The 22,039-nt window shown below is 40.1% G+C and overlaps 2 protein-coding genes across 5 annotated transcripts; one reads left to right on the top strand and one right to left on the bottom strand.

Moving 5' to 3' along the window:
• Positions 1-291: 291 nt before the first annotated feature.
• snx9b (sorting nexin 9b) lies at positions 292-15,992 on the top strand. Of its 4 annotated transcripts, none has more exons than XM_078274106.1 (19): positions 292-607; positions 2,318-2,404; positions 3,696-3,770; positions 4,799-4,930; positions 5,622-5,699; positions 6,758-6,920; positions 9,813-9,948; positions 10,264-10,351; positions 10,654-10,779; positions 10,922-11,039; positions 11,137-11,267; positions 11,425-11,528; positions 11,665-11,768; positions 11,945-12,022; positions 12,232-12,308; positions 13,351-13,440; positions 14,062-14,176; positions 14,273-14,364; positions 14,517-15,992. In XM_078274106.1, exons 1-19 carry the CDS (start codon positions 596-598, stop codon positions 14,562-14,564), a joined length of 1,854 nt encoding a protein of 617 aa, XP_078130232.1. In that variant the 5' UTR covers positions 292-595; the 3' UTR covers positions 14,565-15,992. The 4 variants fall into 4 exon arrangements, with proteins under 4 accessions (XP_078130232.1, XP_078130233.1, XP_078130234.1 ...); XM_078274107.1 differs by having other exon boundaries at positions 10,267-10,351; XM_078274108.1 differs by lacking the exon at positions 5,622-5,699.
• LOC144533042 (fibrinogen-like protein 1) lies at positions 15,811-20,957 on the bottom strand. The gene is made up of 7 exons (XM_078274111.1): positions 20,627-20,957; positions 19,441-19,560; positions 19,217-19,331; positions 18,955-19,092; positions 18,502-18,718; positions 18,118-18,313; positions 15,811-17,721 (listed from the first exon to the last, which is right to left on the bottom strand). Exons 1-7 carry the CDS (start codon positions 20,837-20,839, stop codon positions 17,575-17,577), a joined length of 1,146 nt encoding a protein of 381 aa, XP_078130237.1. The 5' UTR covers positions 20,840-20,957; the 3' UTR covers positions 15,811-17,574.
• Between the last annotated feature and the right edge of the window lie 1,082 nt (positions 20,958-22,039).

Below are 22,039 nucleotides of genomic sequence, written 5' to 3' on the forward strand. Positions count from 1 at the left end.
TTAGGCAGATTTCCAATTTGACTGATGATATTATTATTTACATGTATTACTTATATTAAAATGGTTATATTATTATTATTATTATTATTATTATTATTATTATTATTATTATTATTATTATCATTATTACTAGACCTATTCATTTTTCTTTTTCTGATTTTAACATTAACCATTTTTAATGTATAATATTTATGTTTATTCGTTTCTTACGTTTGTAAGCCGGTTTCAAATTTTATTTTTTTATATAGTCATGTCTTCGAGGGCCATATGTCGGACCGAGACTACCTTTCCGGTTTCTCTCCGTAGCGGGTCACTCCCTCCGTGCTGTCAGCAGCAACTCTCTGAGCGGTTCAAACTTGTAGCCACATTGAACTAATCCATTCCTACCGTCTTTTTCCAGGTTTTGAGTTTTAAAGTAACAAACTGTTATTCGTAAGGTGTTAAAAGTCTATGGTGCGACGGCTCTTCACCGGGAGGAATTACCGTTTTGTCTTCGCTTTTAGTTGAAAAGCAGCGGGGGAAATGTCCAGCTGAGGATTGGAAATCCTGAAAACCGCAGGGCCCGTTTTTGTAATGATTGATCAATGCTTCGACAATGGCGCTAAAGGTTAGTCTGACAACTTTTCTAGGCTGTTTTAACGTCAACCCGGGTGTACTGTCTCCTCCAGCTGTATATATATTTTTTTTACCAATAACACGGGCTGTGGACTTGTACAAGCACAGACAGAGTTGTAGTTTCTCGCATTAGGTTTATGGTGAACATTTCACTCGATAAGCTACATATTAAAAGTCAAAACGTAATAATCTGGTTAAAAAGCGTGTAATGGACGCTTACGACACGTTGGTATGCAGTAAATGTGACAAGAATGTTTTTGTAATACATGGAAAATGTGTCTCATTAAGAAAGTGTCTTGTGACATTTTACTACCTTCCCAGTGCGGGTCAGTTCTACCTCCGTGGAATTCTGGGAAATGTAGTCGTGTGTGTGTGTGTGTGTGTGTGTGTGTGTGTGTGTGTGTGTGTGTGTGTGTGTGGTTCACTAATCTTTACCATAGATCATCATCATTAATACAGTTAGTTGTAGTATTATTATTAATACAATCACTTGAGTTACTGTGAGTATTAATAGTATTAGCAGCCTATGAGTGTTACTATAATAGGTGGTTGGGTCTGAGGTTTATTTTGATTACAGTTTTGTGTTTGTGGTTCCAGATAGCAACCCATTATAGGTAATCATCCCCTCCAAACAATACATATAAATTAAAGAAATAAAAAATAAAAGAAAATACGTCTAGTGTTCAGAATCTATAAATATGCAAATATTCTTCATTTCAAAAATGTTACTGCTCCACACAAGATGACTCATACTAAACTGAAAAGGGTTAGGTTTCCACATCACTTTTGTTAAAGTGGCATATTGGACCATTATTGGTTTCCAACTAGTTGTGATGTCATTAAACTTTAATGGTGGCACACATGTTAAAGAGAAACTTCCCCGTTCTACAGCTGCATGTGAAAGCTTTCTAGTGGCAAACATCCAAGTAAAGTAAACAATTAGTTACATTAAAATAATACCTGAGGCTGAGGCCAGAAACATTCATGACTCTTTCACTTTTGTAGTCCCTGTTTAAAAACATCATCCTAGGAGGTGGCAGGCCAACACTAAAATAGATCTCTGTTCAGCCAAGAGCAAATAGCCTCGAATTCCATGTCATTGGTTAATGAACAAGTTAGTTAGATAGTCTGTGAAGTTAATATTGTTTTGATAACATATGGCATGCATACCTTTTTAGTATAGCTAGGAACTGACAATCCAAGTGAATTTGGATAGTAAAATTTATGAAAATAAATGAGTGGGTAGGCCTTAAAATCAGCAATAACGTGAACTGTGAAAAGTGAGTCATATGTAGAGTAATTTTCACACTGTTATCGTGTGTGTGTGTGTGTGTGTGTGTGTGTGTGTGTGTGTGTGCCTGGGGCCAAGGGGGAAGTGTAGATTAATAGATGTGGGTCAGTGTGAGAAGAACTGCAGGCTCCTGTGTTAAACTGAAGCAGGTAATGTGATGGGTCTGGTCTTGATTTTGGTTGATACTGGTGCCTAGAGTCAGCATAACATGCCCAGAAGAACTAGTTTGGCCTGTTTCACAGCCCCTAATTTACCTAACTCCACAAGAGTTATAATCCTGAGGGTAATATTGGGTGTGTTGTATATGTGTGTACACTACACGCACACAGACGTAAAAAAAAATATATATATGGTCACAAAAGTGTTCATCAAATATGCACGTCTGTTGTGTTTTTTCTTGATTGTGTTCAGGCACAAGCTTTATATGACTTCATTGCTGAGGCTGGAAACAACGAGTTGACGGTGAAAGAAGGCGAGACACTTATTATCACCAATCAGGTAAATCTATACCAGCACATCTCTATCTTCCTTCTATCTCCCCTATGCCCAGTAGACACTGGGTTCAGGATCCCACTGCCTACTGCTGTATTGGCAATTGTCTTCTTTATTACTTATTCAGCTTGTTTACATGAATAATGTGTGGGTTTGTTGGTGGTTCCTGTTTTGTGTACATCATGTAAAATCTGTATTGGGTTTGATGTAGTTTGTATTATCTCATCTGATTATGAAAAATGAATCTAGACCTAATTGTTTGTCACCACTGACACTGGAAGAGGAACACATTTAGTTTTTCAGTAAGTCATTATTTAAGTGGTCGTATTTTCTGCCTAAAAGTTAGGTATAATAGATTTGTGTGTTGTAGCCTCAACATATTAATATTCAGGTGGCTCTTCCGAACACTTCTATTGCAAACCAACAACCCTATAAAGGCCCAACTCACATGATCTCAGGTTGTATATAAACAAGGAGTGTCACAAACGCGTACAAAGAAGGGAGTAAACATGATGTCACAGCCAGTTTCCCCAGTCGCCAACAGTTCAAAGGTCACTCACTGTGTGCTGATCTACATTGTTTTCTAATCAAAGTCGGTCTTAAGCCAATCAGAAACTATAAGGAAAACAGGCTTTTTTTTTCTTCTTCTCTACATCAACTGTCTGTGGAGGAATTTATTTATTGTCAACTAGCTGACATATACATTTTACATGGGAAACCTGGTTTCCGTAATTGCAGTAGTGAATTAAGAGAAACACAGTTACAGTAACCCAGCTTAGTTTTTCTGGAGTAACCTGATTTCTCCACTTTTTTTTTTTTTTTTGCACAAGTGCATGTGCCTTTCAAATACTTCATACAGTATAAGTAAGTATTGCTGTGGCAGCAGGGATCAAAGGGGGCATCATTTACTCGTAGCAATGTGTCAATGAGATCCATAGTGTGACCTTAACTGAAACTGAGTTGGTGTCAGTGGACGACTAATTCCACGGCATCAATACAGGGTTAGCGCTCTCATTTTTACTGTCCTCTCGCTATCACCCAAATGCTCCAAAAACGTCAAGGCTACAGCAGCATTCACACATCCTGTAGAAATGAAATGAGAAATCTGATTACTGACCAGCTGCATGTAAATGTGGTTTTTAGAGTAATCAGTTTACTGCAATGCATTTAAACACATTCTCAGATTTCCTTTTTAATGTGTTTTTTCTCCCAGCGCGCTGGTCTTTTGTTAGCATGTGATGCAGACACCTAATCTCTGCTGGTCTGACTGATGTTTTTTGGTCTCACTCTATTTCAGAGTATTGGAGGCGGCTGGATTGAAGCACAGAACTCCAGAGGGGAGGTTGGACTGGTGCCAGAAGACTACATCGAGGTAAGATAGACAGTCGCTCAGTGTATGATGGGGATTTCACAACAGAAAATCAAGCCGGAAAGCCATCTGCTATCACACTTTGAGGTCAAGATGCAACTATGTACTGTCTATATCAGAGTAAAACCAAACATTTAACATTTCAACCATTTAATGGCTCTATCAGTTAGATATGTGCCATTATAGTCACGGATAGGTTTCTTCTTTGACTGTTGAATGTGGAGCTGTCTCTTCTGCGAAACTAAAATCACAACAGGATATGCCTCCTTCAGGGTTTTGCTGATGCTGTTTTTTTTTGTGTGTGTGTGTGTGTGTGTGTGTCCAGTAACTGACCTCATCATGGGGATATGATTCACTCTAAAGACATTCAGAAAGAGACACAGAGAGAGTGTGTTGTATGTATGTTTAACAGTTTAGCCTCACTCTAAACAACCCTCACTGTAACATCTAACAATGTGGTTTCTGTGTGTACAAGAGAGATTGATATTATCCATCTGTTTTACTTAGCAAACAAGCAAGCTCATGTGGATGTGTTTGTCTGACCTTAAGTTACCTCCCCAGCTGCCCCCAGACTGTTTTACTTTCTTCGTTTTTTCAAATCATATAAACCCACTGATGACAATTGCACTTGTAGCTTATGTAACATCTAATGAAAAACATCAGGACACAGCCTGTTTCTCAAGCAACTATTTTCTATTTCAGTGCACTCTACTGGTAGGAATAAGATCTGCAAAAACAGAAATAGCCAGAATAATTAAGTGTGGGATCTTCATATTGACAAGTGGTAGAGCAGATTTAAATGTGTAAATATACTGTAAGTATACCCAGCCAGTGCGATCACACTTTGGTTAAACTGAGAACGTTTAAAAACCCAGTTTGCAAAGCCGGGGAATGCCAAGCAGACATGATCACATTACCACAGAAGAATGTACCTTTTAAAAGTAATTAACTCACCCTAGAATATCTGGATTTGCTCTCCTAATGGGACTGTTTTCTGTCTCTCCCTCTGTCTTTTATGTTTTCATTTGTAGTTCAGTAAGCCGGTACCATCGTTCCCAGGAGCAGGAACCGCAGCACCTGCTATAAGTGTAGGAAATGTTGCAATTCCAGACCTCTCCATCTTTGATTCCTACGCTCCCGCAGCAGCACCTGCACAAACCCAGGTAATGCACTCATCTAATGATGGTTTGGGAATATTAAATTCATACTAGTGTCATATCAAATGCCTGCCTTTTTTGGCTATTTACGGACCTTCAGTCAGAGTTGTAGATTCATGTCCATATTTAACTTCTCTAAATGCAGCAGCCCAGACCAGTGCTGGAGAAGACGTAAGCGTAAATACCTACAACATTGCCATGCACAGAGCACCTGCCGCGTTCCCATTTGTCCACCCAATAGTATGTGTGATGCGGTGATGTTGAAGAAGAAGCAGAAGTGAGTGATGACAGAGTTTTACTGACGTTCGTGCAGCCTGTGTGATCCCCAGAGATGCAGAAGTGAGAGCAGCTGCTGTGAAGGATATTCATCGTGGTCAAGTCATTTATAACAGACACAGGTTTTTGCTCTAGTAAAATAGAACCAAGAGGAAATAAGTTCAGTGAAATCTGTTTCTGGGTAGGAGGTCCAACAAGTATGAGCGTACTGCTGGATCAGTAGAAATTTAGGCACAGAAATGGGTTGAGTCAAGGCCGGAAATGTGTCAGCCGTTATCCTATATGCTCTTTTTCCTTTCACCCACACTCTCACACACACACAAACACATCCATGTTCAGCATCACTTTAACTCATGCTGTGCTGAATGTAAACCTTCACTGCTGTCGCTTTGTGATGATGTCACCTTCTTTTCCCCTTAAGGTGGATGCTGGGGGCTTAAGTCCCCAGCCGGACACCCCCGACACCCCAGTTTCCCCCTACCTTTCGTCCCCTGATGAGGTAACCGCCACATACGGGTGGTGGATAAGGCCTGTGGCATGAAACCCATTCTCTGCCCCAAGGCCCCTCCTCTCTGATTGGTCTGCTTTGGCAAATTCCCCCTTCTACAGTACTCCCACTGCCTGCAGAAAGCATGATCTCACCCTCTCCGTACACCTTGCACTACAGTGCACACTCGCACGTCACCAATCGACTCCCACAACCTTTATCTCAATTGTATGAATCAGCACTACAGCAAAACTTTAAAAGCTTAAAGATCAGAGTCAGTGATCCTTGTATCTCACATATAATTGACTAATTACACAGACGAATCATCAGACCAGAACACAAGCATTTACTCAATGATTATCAGAATCTCATAAATAACCTTCAAAATGTTTTTAATGCCATTTTGACTGACTGTTGTTTAAAATGTTATCTATTCATGTACAGTTAGATGGTGCTAAATCTGGGAAATGCTGTTGGAGTTTTGTTCCGCGCTGCACTGCTGTGATTATTTGTCATTGCAGCAATTGTTTGTGAAACTACTGGTTCATTTACAGTACATTTCTGTATGTCTGTGCATTACGTGGTGTTTTAAGAGACCCTGCACTAGTTCTGTGTTCAGGCAGCTCAGTACCTAGCATTAAGCTAACTGCAGCATTAAGAGAGGCACACATTCACTCCATTGCATGTCTATGCCCACAAGTTGTCATAGTGGTTTACAGTACGCCCGCCTTGCAAGCATGGCATGTAGTTGCATTTTCAGCTTGTAAGATCCTTAAAAAGCACATTCATCATTGTAAGCAAGTGTCTGCATTTTATATTATTGTGATATTTGTAGTTACTGCATGTGTTTACAAACTACACTGTCAAGTTAAATATCTTAACATATTCCCTGTTAGGGGCCAGGTCTGCATCCTGTGTTTGAAAAAGCATTGTTTAAAGACTACTGTCAGCTTTTCATTAAACAGACTCCAAACTAGACTGGACTGTGTTCTCTCTCTCTTCCCTTCCTCTCTATACTTGGTCTGTCATTCTTTCGTCCCTCACATTTTTTCTCTCTCTGTCTCTTGCAGGCTAGTAACGGTAATGATCCCTGGTCGGTGTGGAACGCAGACCCCTCGGGGGGCTCCAACAATAACTGGGCGTCCAATCCAGAGGGCACCCAGACTGGGAAGAGTCCTGCTGACCCCTGGGGCTCCGTATCACAGGGTCACCCTCAGGCTTACCAGGGCCCAGGTAAGATCAGCTTAACTTTGATTTGATGTTTGAAACACAAGATGTTACAGTAAAATCAATGTCTATGATCTTGTGCAATTTATAAATTGTACATTTGATTATATTATAATTAATTATTGTGGTTGTACTTACACTACTCGGTAGTACTGCTTTTAAAAACCTTATGATAATCGAAATTAGGAAACAAAGACCATGCTGCATATGACATTCTGAAGTGCTTCTGCTTTCTTTTCAAGTGATTATTTTTGTTTCCTGTCTAATGTTTAACAGGATCATTTAAGTTTATTTGAATCTAAGATTTCTGAAGGAACAAACATAATGATCCAGAAATTGTTGGTGCGAAAAACAGAGATTAAAACCTCTACATCATGATTCCACACATGGGAAGGTCACACACTGTTTTTAGCTCTTGGCGTCATTATCTTGCTAAACGGTTAAACTTACTGTTTGCAGATGGTTTTCTTTTTAAATTGTAATCGTGGGAACAGGATACAATATGTGGCTGCAATGGATGAGGTTCTGGAAAGCCAAGACTTACTGTGGATCCCTCTGGAGGCGTGAGCAAAGTTTGTAGTAATAAGCAGGCTCGTTGTAACACTACACTGCAACCCAGTTAGGTAATGTGGCTTGTGAATCGTGTTGTACATTTATAACAGCCAAGTCAGACTGTTGTCAGAATCAGCTTTCTGTTGGGATGCATGTTTTGTATTATTATGATAGAGGTTGCTACGTCCCACATAAATGTTGTCATTTTTTTTTTTTTTCTACAATCCACTTCTTCAGGCATGTGCTAAAAGTTTTCTGTTTGGGTGGAAAAGGAGACCTTCCTAAATGTTTCAGAAGAGTAAGATTATCTGCAACTATGATACATGTCTTGGTCTTAAGACAGAAGATGATTTAGGGATTTTTAAAATGTGCTTAATGTTTTGCTTTTCCCCCTTATTTTTACTTTATATGTATATTTGAACTTATATTTTATGTATAAAGTAGTCATGGCAAACAATACTGAAAATCAACTTCCTTGGAGTACCAGATGGGGTTTGCATCATAGAACAATATAGGAAAGAATAATCTTTTTACTCAGAACATAGTGCCGTTTCCTGATACTAAGTGAAATACCTTGAGAATATACAGCAAACTCTCTAATCTGGAACTCCAGGTAGTTTGATCTAGTGTTTATTATTTGCAAATACTATTTTGTCCTGGTCTTTACAGATTTGCATTGACTTTAACTCCTAGATATGGTTCTGCTCAGTCGCCTGTCTCTGGCCAGTCCCTCCACAGAGACGCTGCAGCATGTGGACAGGACAATCAAGTCATGACTCTGTTTTTGCCAGACTATGGAAAAGTTAGACTCACTCATGATTTAGGACAAATTACTTGACTTATTTTTTTTTTATTTTTTATTCTTCAGTTGTTATTGTAGAAAGAGAACTGGTTGAATAAATGGCAAGGAGAATAATTAACAGACTTTTTCTTTCTTTTTCTCTTGCCAAAGACATCTACCCGTATCCTTACCTTATCGATAACACAGGTATCCCGTGCATTGCCTGGTGGAAGCTTTTTCCTCATTTTTGTGTGTGTGGGCTGGCAATAAATGCTCATGAAGACCAGCAAATAGTTTTAGGAAATGATTTACAGACTAAAAAGCATGTGTGTGAGGCATTCCGTTTGTATCTTGATATTAACACTATATTAACTTTATTGTGATGTGGGAAAGTGTCAGTTGTAACTGACTTGAGGATTGTGACTGGATTATATTGTACATCTGATACATGTGATGTATTTCTGCAGTTGATGAGTTTCACTGCATGTCTGCCCTACAAAAGACACAGAGTAGAAACTAAAAACAGAATGAAGTTGACAAAAGAAGGTTTAAAGTTTTCAGGCTGGTTAGCCAAACTTTGTAACAGATGACGGACAACTCTAACTAGGCTAGGCTAGTAATCTTTTAGCAGGACATTTAGTTTTGCTGTTTGTAAAGGAACTCTTTGGTTTATCCATCATGGTTGGATTTAGCTTTGCCATCGTTTTATCTTGGATAACATACTGAATTGATATTGGATCATCATTGATTCTTCAGTTACAGGAAACTGGTAGAAAAGAGTAATTACATTTAGATTTAGCTCAGGCTAGCTGTGGCTTTCTCATTAGCATGTTTTGTAGTTTTGCAAAGTATACATGCTTTTTTTTCTCTGAAATGTTTCTATGGCATTATAAAAGTATATATGGTAAAACAAATGTCAGAAAATCTGATTCTGGTCTTAACTGAATTTTGACCAAATATGTAGTGATTGCATCTTAGCTTTGTGGGGCAGGTGTGATGCAGCAGTGCACTTCCTAACTTGCCTGTTGTGCATTTGTGTGGGAATGTTTTCTCTAATAGCTTGAGGCCATATTCCAACCTCAAGATCTGCCTAGCACCACAGTGTCTTAATCACACTCTATATATAGTATTTGTGTGCTTTCACGCCTCATTTTGAGAGTGCACGGCTGTTGAGAAAATCATGCTGTGCAAGTTCTGTATTCATATTTGTAGTTTCATTTAGGGACTGAAAGTGAGAATTGGTTCCCATTTAGAAACAGGTTCAAATTGTTGGCTATTTATGTGTCTTTAGCTGTACCAAACTTATTTTACACCAGGGTGCATGCAACATGTATTTGTCACTCTAACAGCGATCGATAATGGAAGCAATTAAGAATTGGTTTAATGAACATCATTTTAAAGGCATACTATGTAACTTTTCCCTCTTCGGTCCCCCTATAGGTTGTCTCATTGGAACTACAGCTTGCGCGGCTATAGTTCCAATAGGAACCAGTAGGTTGTTGAACCTAGAATATGTACTTTCTGTGCCTAAAACACAACCATGTGTGCATGTGTCTTCTCCTTAGGAGCGGAGGATGATGAGTGGGATGATGAGTGGGATGACATGAAGTCCACTGGAGGTTACGCCGAGTCAGAATCTGGAGATGCCGGAGCAATACAGAGAGGAGCTCATGCGTCTTCAATGAAAATCTCCCTCAACAAGTAAGACCTAATAAGGGAGTAAGGCAACAAGGCTTTGATTTCTTGAGTTTCATAAAAAAAAAATGAAGCAGCAGAACAGTGTTGATGGTGCTAAAAATCATTGTTAAGCACAGGGTACAATACAGCACATCACTGTCTGAAAGGAAAAAATGATGCAAATGGTTTGCAATTAGATTGAGCTGATCTGAGTTGGTGCTGAATAATGTGCTTAAGCTGAAATGGGCCTTTTTAGAGATTGGTTTATGGCTCTCTGTCGCTCCCAGAATTCCATGCACAACATCATGGTGAATTTTCAAACTTCTCTTTCTCTTTGAGCAGGTTTCCTGGCTTCTCCAAGTCTGGCCCAGAGCTCTACCTCCTATGCAAGCAGATCGCTAAGAGCAAAGAAAAGCTGCCAATCTATGTAGGTTGTCTCTAAATATCCACCGACATTGTTTACAGATTATCATTAGATGTCTTTCCTTGTTATATCAGTGGTTGTGGTAAATCAATTTAACCTACATAACTAAACTAAATACAATATGCTGTATCATAACAAAAGAAACACAAACAAAACAAGGTTGATTATTGCAGTAACAGATGTTATACTAACGGTATATTCACTAGTATTATAGCATGGTTTCCTCTTATTGCCAGTGTGAATCTATGTTTAAATGCCATAAAATGCAGATCAGCAGGTTTCTAAACCTTGTGTTTTATACTCAGATTGGAGAAGTTGGTCCGGTGTGGTCTTACCCAGAAACTCAGCTGGACTGTGTGGTGGCTGATCCCAAGAAAGGCTCAAAGATGTACGGCCTCAAGAGCTACATCGAGTATCAAATCACACCCAACGTAAGTACCCACTACCATCTAAACAGTTTTTTGTCATATTCAGTCCAATAAATATGATATAATATGGTTAAAATAGTGATAAATGTTTTCCTCAAGTTTATATGACTTGCAGTGCCTATAATTCCATGTTATTGGTTCGCAGACCACAAACCGACCAGTCAATCACAGATACAAGCACTTTGATTGGCTGTATGAGAGGCTGCTAGACAAATTTGGGTCAGCCATCCCCATCCCCTCTTTACCAGACAAGCAAGTGACAGGTAAGTGCCCAACTCTGTGACCAAGACATAAAAAAAGACTCCTGACGAAAACATGAATATATAAAATCTTTTCTGTGCATCCTCCCTTCTACTCCAGGGCGATTTGAGGAAGAGTTTATTAAGATGCGTATGGAGCGGTTGCAGGGTTGGATGACCAGGATGTGCAGGCACCCAGTTGTTTCAAGCAGTGAAGTATTCCAGATTTTCCTCACCTACAAGGATGAGAAGGTGTGCTATTCCTCCTCCACTTCTTCTCCACTCTCCTTTTATTGCTGAAGGATAGACAAGTCTTTTGTTATTATTATTATTATTATTATTATTATTATTATTATCATTATTATTATTGTTATTATTATTTCTTAATTAAAATGGTTCATTGGTACAGGACTGGAAGACGGGGAAGAGAAAAGCAGAAAAGGACGAGACAGTGGGAGTGATGGTCTTCACCACGATAGAGCCTGAAGCTGCGGACCTGGATCTTGTGGAAGTGTGAGTTTCCTCAAACTTTACTCTAAACTGCTACAAATAGAACCTGGCTCAAAAAGCACCAACATCAAGCATGTGGCTGACTGTATGTTAGCCTGCTTACGGTTTATTGTATGTAAAATATGTCTCTCGTCCACAGAGAGCAGAAATGTGAGCAGTTCAACAGGTTCACCAAAGCCATGGATGATGGAGTAAAGGAAATCCTCACAGTGGGCAACGAGCACTGGAAGAGATGTACAGGCCGTACGTACACACATGTTTTACCACACACAGGCCACACCTTTACTGTGCTGTAATTACTGTTTATATTAAAGAATGGTTCTTTGTGCTGAGTATTTTGTCAACTCAAGACAAAATTCATTCACACTGTGTGTGTGTGTGTGTGTGTGTCTTCAAGTTTCATTTCTTCCCCTCCACAGCTTTGCCTAAAGAGTACCAGAGAATCGGCAAAGCCTTCCAAAACCTCTCTGCCGTCTTCAACAGCAGTGGATACCAAGGTACAACAATGAATACAAATATGAGGTCAAATGTTAATTCGAGGGACACCTTCAAAACCTCAACACATGTAATCATCATCATAGCAGAAGTAGATGCAATTTACTATGCAGCCATTCATTATGTGGAAGTCTGTTTTATAAACAAACTGGCACACAGATAGGGTTAAGAAACACGGTGACGACATGTTTCAACCCCTTCTCTGCTGTAGGTGAGTCAACTCTGACTGATGCCATGACGGCAGCAGGCAAGACATATGAGGAGATAGCTCAGATGGTGGCAGAGCAGGTTGGTACTGTTACTTAGAAACCTTTAGTGTTTCCTTCATGTGTTTTTATTTTCACCCAAACAATCTTTACTTTTACAGTTCATGCCTTAAAATTCACCAATGGTCCTGGCAGGGCTGTTGAATATACTGCACTTGTTTTTTCTTCACGAACAAGGCAGTGGAGCAGAACTTAAATGCCTCTGTTTCCTGAAACTTCTTTGAGTTTATTTTAGACCGGTTCACTCTCTCAATAATATCTCAGTATCTCACAATGTCTGTGAACATTTCCTGCTCGCATTCAGTGTTTACATCCTGGTTGTGGCGTTTTTATTGACCCCTTTAACCCAGCGTCCTGTTCGTGAAATCTGTATCTGTAAAGGAAGAGACCACGGGCAAACCTATCTCTAGTATTTCATAAATCTTGTTTTAACCCACTACCAGTATTTGTGGCTTTTCTGACCGTGCTATGTAGTCTGATTGGTGTGGTGTGTAATAAAATGAAACTTGGGCCTTTTTTGATGTCCCAGCAGCTTCCAGAGGGACGATTCATCTGGTAAGCTTATGCTGCTCCAGACAATTTTGTCAGTGCTACTGTGGAATTGTTGGCTTTAGTTTAGCTATAGCTATATTTTGGACATGCATTCATCTTAAGAGCCAAAAGTCTAAAACAATGCAGTGTATCTGTTGCATTAAGGGTGCATACAGCGTTCCATTGATAAACTCAAGCATTTTACCAGATGTACTGCAGGATACGTGGATCTATCAGCTAAATATTATTGCCTCATTCATTACTATACTTGTTTTTAGTAGTACAGCAACTTTTTGTTAAGTGTCTAGTTCTGCTGGATGCTCAGCTGAATCCGTGGTCAGAATCTGCACTTATAAACTTGAATCTCCCCTTTTTTTTTAGGCCATTAGGCAGTTAAAATTAAACTTTGAGAAGTTACTCTTGTGATGTAATGTTTCCCTGTGTTCTTATCACTTTCAGATTTGTGTTATTTCCTGTTTTTGATTTCAGGTTACATTTATATGTTTTTGTCTCTGTCTGTGCTCCCTTTACAGCCCAAGAAAGACCTCCACTTCGTCATGGAGACCAACAATGAATATAAGGGTCTTCTTGGATGTTTCCCGGACACCATCGGAGTCCATAAGGTACACTGGGAAATAGTTACACAAAGCTTTATAAGAAAGCTAATTTTCTTCAGGGGGCAACTGTTTCTGCAGCCATAGCCGGTTGCACCAGCTGCTCTTGAATTCAATCTCAGCCTTAGTAGTTTTTACTAGGTAGAGAACCTGCTTGAATACTACTAACTCTGAAAGACATATAATTCTCTACAAATAAGTCAATTCGATAAAAATCATACCTACTTTTACAAAGCAATGACAGTTTAATATATTATAGATTTGGAAGCTATGTTACAGCTAATGATGCTACAGTTACTTCCTATTTACATAGTTGATGCTTTTGATTAGACAGCGTTACAGATGTTTCCTAGCAGCCGATTAATAATAACGCACGTTATTAAAGTCTGTACTAGCTAAGACATTCCTAAAGCCTAATAGTGCAACTCAATTTAGTGGATCACTAGTTTAGAAATTAGCTGGCAGTTGGTTAGAACTCAGTAAGCCAGAGTCCAGAGGAGTCAAAAATATAGTGAACATGTACAACTGTCCATCACCTTATCTGGATGCAGGTGAGTTAAATGGTATTTTGTCTTCATACAATGTCACTGAAGACCTTGCGTTGTCTGCCTATTTTTCAAATTCTTGCAGGCAGCCATAGACAAGGTGAAGGAGGCCGACAAGCTGGTGGCCACCAGTAAAATTACCCCTCAGGACAAAGTCACCATGGCTAAACGAGTCAGCACCATGTCGTACGCATTACAAGGTAGCACACTCACTCAGGAAACATTTAAGCGGTGGAGTTTATCTTACGTATCTACGTATCGAATCTGATATCTGGTTTTCCCCGTGTCTCCCACAGCTGAGATGAACCACTTCCATAGCAACCGTATCTACGACTACAACAGGGTCATGCAGTTGTACTTGGAAGAGCAAGTCAAGTTTTACGAGACGGTAACGCATTTTTATCGACCATCTATCAGCGTAAATTGGAGTCTGTAACAGCCTGTCCTTTTTGTTGCCTTATTACCTGGTGAGCAGTCACATAGTGCTCACCAGCCTCTACTTTTGTATTCATGCCAGTTTTTTCTCTTCGGAATCTACAGATTGCTGCAAAGCTGAGACAAGCACACAGTCAGTTCACTACAATGTGAAAGCAACTGCCTTCAGTCTCGCACTACAAGACAAGAAAAAAACCGCAAAACATCCAAAATATTCTTTCTTACACTGCATTCTCTTCCCTCCCTTTAATTTAAATTTCACTTCTCTTTCTCTTGCTCTTACCTCATCTCTTCTTTCTTATCTGCTCATGCCAACAGTCCCAGCTCATGGTGTTACTTTTGTTCGCCGCTCTCAGAACTTTATGAACAGTTAATGAGCATGTGCAGCAGTTGAAAAGTCTTTTAGGGCCAGCAATGATAGCCAAACAAGACACACTTGTTACACACACCCTTTCCGCTGTCCAAGGTCTGCAGCTTGTGACACATAAGTAAACACCATGAATTGCTATATTGCATTGAGTTTCTCTAATGTGGTGTAGGTTTTGTACATCTATAGGTGCCAACATGCCTTTGCCCACATTACATCTCCGTATTTTAAAGCAATTCTCTGCAGTTTTTCATTTTTTCCAGGTTAGAAATGGTAAAGGATACAATTTACACATGTTGTCTGCACAGTGATGTAGTGATATACTGAAATCGAAAAACCAAAGCCACCATCCCTTCTGTCAAGGGGACAGCAGGGGGTGTTGATTTTTGAATGCAGCATTTGCAACAAATCAGAGCTTTACTGTTTTTTTTTCTCAGCCAATATTTTGAAAATGTTTGCCTCGTAATAGTACCGTTAACATTTGAGAGAGTCCTAACATCTTCATGAAAATTAGTGGAGCATTCCTTTTATGAATCCAAGTCTTGGAAGAGTTGTCAAAGGCAAAGTGTGTCTCCTCTGCATGTCCACTGCTGGCAGTCTCTAGCCCCCTTTCACCCTGCTCTTCCTCAAGAGCTAACAGGAAGCTCCACCTCCTTCCTGACTTGCCCGTTTGAGGAAAATAGAAATGTTGACCCCAGCATGCGTCCCATGACACTGCGGTTTACATTTCAGGAAAGACGAAGTGGGGGATAAATGATTTTCAATTTGGGTTCATTATATTAAGAGTTGGACATTAAAGCCAAAAGTCAATTAAATAATACCTTCCTCCTCTCTCCCAGTTCTCCTGAAGAATATTTGTCCCTTAATTTTACCGGATTATAGTGTTTTATATGAAGGTGTAACAACACATTATCTGTAAGAATCTGTACTCTAAAAAGAGTTTGGGACAGAGCCATGGATTATGTCATGTATGCAGTTTTGCTTTTGCTTTTCACCACCCACTTTTCAATCAGTCTCTAATCTTGTTCACTCTTTGTTTTCTTATCACTTGATACATGAAAAAATATACATATATATATATATATTCTATCTAACCTATCAGGTGCTTCTTGTCATTGAGATACTATTTTATGTATAGGAGTATTTGCAATAAAGTGTAACTCAAAGAGGGGCAAACTTTCATTTTGATTTATTAAACAATAATTTGTACTCATTGGGAGTTTGTTTCTGTGTGTGTGTGTGTGTGTTTGAAATAAACCTTGTCTTGTTCTCTGCACAACACACTACACACTGATTTACTCACAGTAAAGCCCTTATTCGCTTCGGCAGATTCATGCGTAGAGATGGATAGGAATGAGAATGAGTCGGCAGCTTGTGCGAAGGGTCAAAGAGTGTGTTTGTGCAGTCTTGTAGCAAAGGAAGTGAAAGAGCTCTTTTACCCCACATTCAGCTCTCGGCCCCCATCAAGTGCAGCTGGATGTGCAGGCCACATAAAGTAGAGATCTTACGCACCACACAGTACACAGTACATTTTTTTAATGTGTTTTAGAGTGTTTAGGGCTTCATTGGAGCTTGGAGCACTCATTCCAGTTTTAATAGATCATTTTTTAAATAAAAATACTCATACTCTGTAAAATCTCGTAAAACATTTATAATTATTTATTTTTTTTAAAGTTGTATAAGAGTTTAAAGTGACCTGATTACAAACTTTCTGTATCCTACGTGTAGCCTACAGACTTTACCTCTGCTCAACACATGCCTGCTATATTGACACAAACTTGCCAATAGGCTAAAGGTCTGTGGAAACCCATGTGTGAAGTTATTTGAATGTAAGTAACACTTACTGGATGCCACAGATAAAAAAAGTAGTGTCTGTGTGTGTACTTTGTGATAGGCGTTATCTCTTATTTCTATCTGTCAGAAATGTACTTACTTTTCAACAGTGCTCTTGCAGAACTTAAACCTGTAATTTTATATCAAGTAGTGTCACATTTTTTGTGTCACATTTTGTATATATAGTGTTTATTGTACAGTCCATACAGTATGTATGTACACACATCTTCTCTGCCTGACCCTAGACTGTGATACAGTAGCACTTTTTAAATCAAAGGGTTATTATATCTAATATAATTCAGTGTTCTTATGTTCTGACTTGTTATATTAATAAAACCCTTTTTATTTCAATAAACCTTTTACACAGTGGATTAAACTCATAGTTGGCTGCAATTCAAAATGAATAAAATTGGATAATAGAGTAATCATAAATATGCAATAAGCACACATTCAATAAACAGTTTCACATGATCGTCCTGCCAGTTGCACAAGGCCCTTCTGTGAGCCCCATTCACTTGTCTGTCAACACCTCATACAAATGTAACTTGTTTTTGGCTGGGTTGCTAATAGTGTGTACTGTAAGTGTCAAAGTAACAAACTAAAGGTACAAAATAGAAGTAGAAAATATGGAAGAACTCACTTCCCTGTGACTGAATGAAAAATGTCCGTGTCCCAAAAAGAACTCCACAGTATAAAGTTTGTGTTTTCAAAAATATACAGCAGATAATGAGTTCAGAGTATTGAGGATATTGAGCTTACCGGCCACATTTGCACATACAGTGGTTCGAAAATAGGAGAGAGACCGTTGTTGTTGACATAAGAGACAGCATTCAGTCCTTGATGAGCTCTGTCAATAAAAACATCACTGGATGTCATCATCACCCTGGTGTCCCAGTGAGAGGCCCATGTGGGTTACTGTTGGGATTCTTCCTGTGTCCTAACCAATGTCATGGTCACAGTGGGTCATGGTGACACCCGAGTTCGGAAAGAGCGTGGTCGGATCATCATGCTGACTTTGCGTAGGGAGTAATAGTCAGAGTCTCTCCAGGAGTACCAAACGATCCCATCAGGACCCAGCGGCCCCTGGCCTTTAGGGGTGTAATGTCCTCCCTGCAGGATCAGGAAGTAGTAAACAATCTCATGACTTTAAAGCTATAGTGCGTAGTTTCTATCTCCCCTATTAGGAATTCTAAGTAATGACGCAGTTGCTTGTAGCCAAGGAAGACACGGAGGATAAAAAAAACATGATGGACTCTTCAGAAGTCAGAAATAATAATATATTCTCTTGATTTTCTACGCGCGAAAGTCGCCGGACGACACCAGTTTCTGAACATAGCCATACTGAGAAATACGGAGAGAGTTTTGTTAAGTTAATAGTCTTAATTAGCTTTATTTCAACTCATTTGGCAATGGCTTGAATGTAACGGACGTTCATTAATATGAAAAAGTTACGCACTAAAGCTTTAAAAGCATAAAGTGAAGTCATGGCTATCTGTGAATACTAACCCTGTAGTAGACGCCATTAAGATTGGCGTAGAAGCACTGGTTGTACCACCAACCGCCGTGGGAGATCTCAGCACAGATGTTGCCACTGTCTGGCGTGCTGAAGCCCTGCTTGTCATGGTACCAGCTGAAAGAGTCCTGCACTGTCCCACTGAAGTCTGACACATGGAGCCGGTACTGATGCTCCTCATCTTCCACACTGCCCACACACACACACACACACACACACACACACACACACACACACACACACACACACACACACACACACACACACACACACACACACACACACAAGAGGTAGAGATGGTTGTGCATTTTTTCCAATAACACACAAGTAAGTGCATGTGTTTGTCAACTGTTTGTGCACTTGTGCGTGCCACCGACCTGAAGCTCTGGTAGAGGGCATGTTTGTGGTTGTTGCTCCAGTCCTCCAGGTCGATGCGGAGGCTGTAGTCTCCCTGGGTGCTCAGGTCATGTATGTGGTTATTGCCCAGCCAGAACTCTGAGTGCAGGTCACCAAAACCGTCCCTGTAGTCCCTCCAGTTGCGGTCAAAGCTCAATGAGCCGTCAGCACGCCGCTGAATCACAGTCCAGCCACCACCTGAGGCATAAAAAGGTATGACTATTGGAAGAAAAAGCATATGTGATGTCTAATGGGTTATTATACTTGTTCCTATCTGGCAAAAGGAGGAATACAGGTAGACTGCATCACAGCAAACTTGGAGTTGATACTCCAGGTTGTGTTTTGTGCATTGATTGAACTGGATTGAAATTCAGCTGGAATACAGTGGCCGCTTGCCAACTTTCTACCCTTGTATGATTGTGTATGCAACTCACCATCTGTATCCATATCACAGTAGACCTCCACAGGCATGCCGGCCATTGATGGCACCACTGTGTAGAGACCTGATCTCCTCACTCCATTGTAGTGGATGGAAGCACAGTCTATGGGACAGTTCCTCACATGCTGAATCTCTGAGGGAAGAGAATGTGAGACAGGATGGATTAGGAGTAAATCAACAAGGGGAAATTGGCGCCCTCTGCTGGGAGGTTATCGCAGGTGACACTACACATACTGTATGTTTCTGAGAGAGTGTACCTGGGTGCAAAGCTTCTTGAGCACTCATCAGCGGGCTGGGACGGACGATGTTGACCGAGCAGCCGGGGCTTCTTTTTACTTTATCCACCAAAAGTGTCACATTATGGAGTTGGTTCTTAACAGAAATACAGTAAAAAATGAAAACAATCAGTGCATATAGGTTCTATTGTTTATGTTATGTTCCTTAAACACTGAAAGTGAAATAGTACTACTCATGAGTATACCTGGAGGTCTAGGATCAGAGTGCCCTGTAGGTGCAGCAGGGTGGTGGCTTCAGCATAGTGATGCTCCAACTCGTGAAAACGCTGTTCCAAGGAGTTATTCAAGTGGTTCTTCCCTTCACTCTGACACCAAACATGAAAATATCCAATCACACACACATAAGAAAACATAGGCAATAACTGAGAACTGTGTAAGCCTTTGAAATGGGGGTAAAATATCTTAGAACGTGACTACTACATTTTTCTTCCTGTGCCCTCCAGACAAAAAGCAAGAGCCCTCTCTTATAAACTTAAAGCCAGACACTTTAGTGTGTGGTCTATTCCTAGCCTGGACATGGAGGATAACACTAACTCCCATTACCACAAACCCTGGAGCCCTCTCTCTCGTGCCCTGTTCTCATGTACAACACACACAACACATGAACCCTCTCCACCACCTTTGGCCGCTGACCGGTCCAGCTGAGAGTCTCTGTTTGTATAGGCTCTCTGCCTGAGACGCATGAAGCAATACGTGGAAGAGTAGGAGGCCAATCCTGTTAGTGACTAAGGTCAAGGACATGCTGGGGGGGGGGGGGAGAGAAGCCAGCTTGATGACCAGGCACAACATTACAGGGCAGAACTGTTTCCTGTACAGTGCTAAAATACAGCTCAGGATAGTATTTATAATCGTAGTGACAGTTCCACCAAATTGCAAACCATGATTTTTAACAGCTACTCAGAGTATACACAGAACACATTTAAAAAAAACTCCTTCCTTTGAAATGAAAGAACATTTTTAATTAAACCACATCCAAGACTTATTTGATCTTGATATTTGAAATATTTATGTCTGAACTGTCTCTCAACCAAAAGGCCCTGAGCAGAGAGAAAAAAAGTTCATATTTAACAAAAAGTCTGGCTCTGAAATGCTATAATCCAACCCAGTCTCACGGCAGTTCGTGTAAATGTCACGTTATTAATGCCCCCCTCACACACAAACACACACATAGAAGAACAGAATAAGTTTACTTTCCAAATGAGTAAAATAGTGAGTTCTATCACATGTCTAGTCTGTAGAAAAAGAAAGGAGCAGTCACATTGTCACAACATCCGGTGAGCTGCAGGTGGACTAAAGCAAGCGCTCAAAGCAGTTGAAAGGATTGTTGCTGATAGTTGACCCAGCTCTGCTAAGTCGATATGGAGATCTCACCTGCAGCTCGAGGACTCTGATGCGGTGCCGGTGGTTCCTCAGCTCCTCCTGAAGCTCAGAGATGGTCTCCTTCAGCGCCACGATCTGTTGCTTCCTCTCCTCGTTCTCATGCAGCCAGTAGGAAACCTCATCCGTGCAGCGAAACATATCCGGACATTTCTGCTCGTCCAGCTGAGGCAGTGTGGCCACCAGCCGACACATCCCATCCCTCATCACCTGTTAGATGACAAACAACTTCTAACTTTCAGACCTGCTGTTGCTCAACAGTGTCATAATATCTGTTAATAAATAATGTAACTACAGCCTCCAATAGCCCAGTTGTGACAGGGATTTTCTCTCTGGCAAATCAATTATTTCCACGTGTCAGATTCAAGGTTTAACTGCAGTATCTTGAGTCCTGCGGATAGCGGAGTGAGTTTTTATTTTCAATGTCCCCACAAACCAGCCACAAGCTGATCTCATGCCTTCAAACCTTTTGCAGGTCAAATACTTTATTTTGCAGCTGAATTAGTGCGGATATCACGTGTTATGTCATGACTATATACATCTTGGTACATTTCTCAACGGTTAGAGATCTGTACTGTTTGTACTGTGATAGCTATCCCTTTGATATCCCTGTGTGTATGAGGCCAGTGTGCAATGTTGCAAGTCTATAAACAGGGCTTTTTTAATGGCAATATTGTATTGAAATACCTTGATTTTATTATTAAACTCACTGTATTAGGCAAAAACATACATTCCTATCTGGTTAGTCCATTCCTAAACTGTTTCTCAATTGATTTTCCAGAAAGTTGACCTAATCCTGATATATTTCGAAAATGTGACAACTGCATATACCATGACAGAGGATTTCCAGGATATCCATATCACCTAACCGTGTTTACAATAAAAACATGGATGGCTCTAGTTTTTGGCAGCTGATCATACTAATACAGGGACAGTATTTAAAGACATCATTCTGGACTAGTTGATTATCATCATTATCATTCTAGGTGATTTTCAGATTACGATTTTAAATAAAAACATATGATCAGTTTATAAAATACAGTATGTTGCAATGCTATAGATTAAACTACTCAACTTTCCAACTGCATTTGTTATCTCAAGATCCCTCCTAGTTCTCTTTTAGACCTTTGGAGGGGACCTGAGCCATACGTTGGTAACCACTGGACTACTCTAGCTGCAACGTGACCAACTACATTAGTAAAATGCTTCTTGATACATCATTGTTAACCATTTAATAATGTAATATATAATAATATATCAGTCACAGGGGCCAAATTGCAGAACACAACCTTCTCCCACCGCTGTCTTGCATGTTTATTTATGTATTTCTGGCAGAGCATTACATTCATGAAGTTCTTTCTGATTCCAGCAGAGCTGAGCTGCTCTTTCACAAAGCTGACACATCTC

This window comes from Sander vitreus, chromosome 18 (assembly GCF_031162955.1).
Source record: "Sander vitreus isolate 19-12246 chromosome 18, sanVit1, whole genome shotgun sequence".
Lineage (NCBI taxonomy): Eukaryota > Metazoa > Chordata > Actinopteri > Perciformes > Percidae > Sander > Sander vitreus.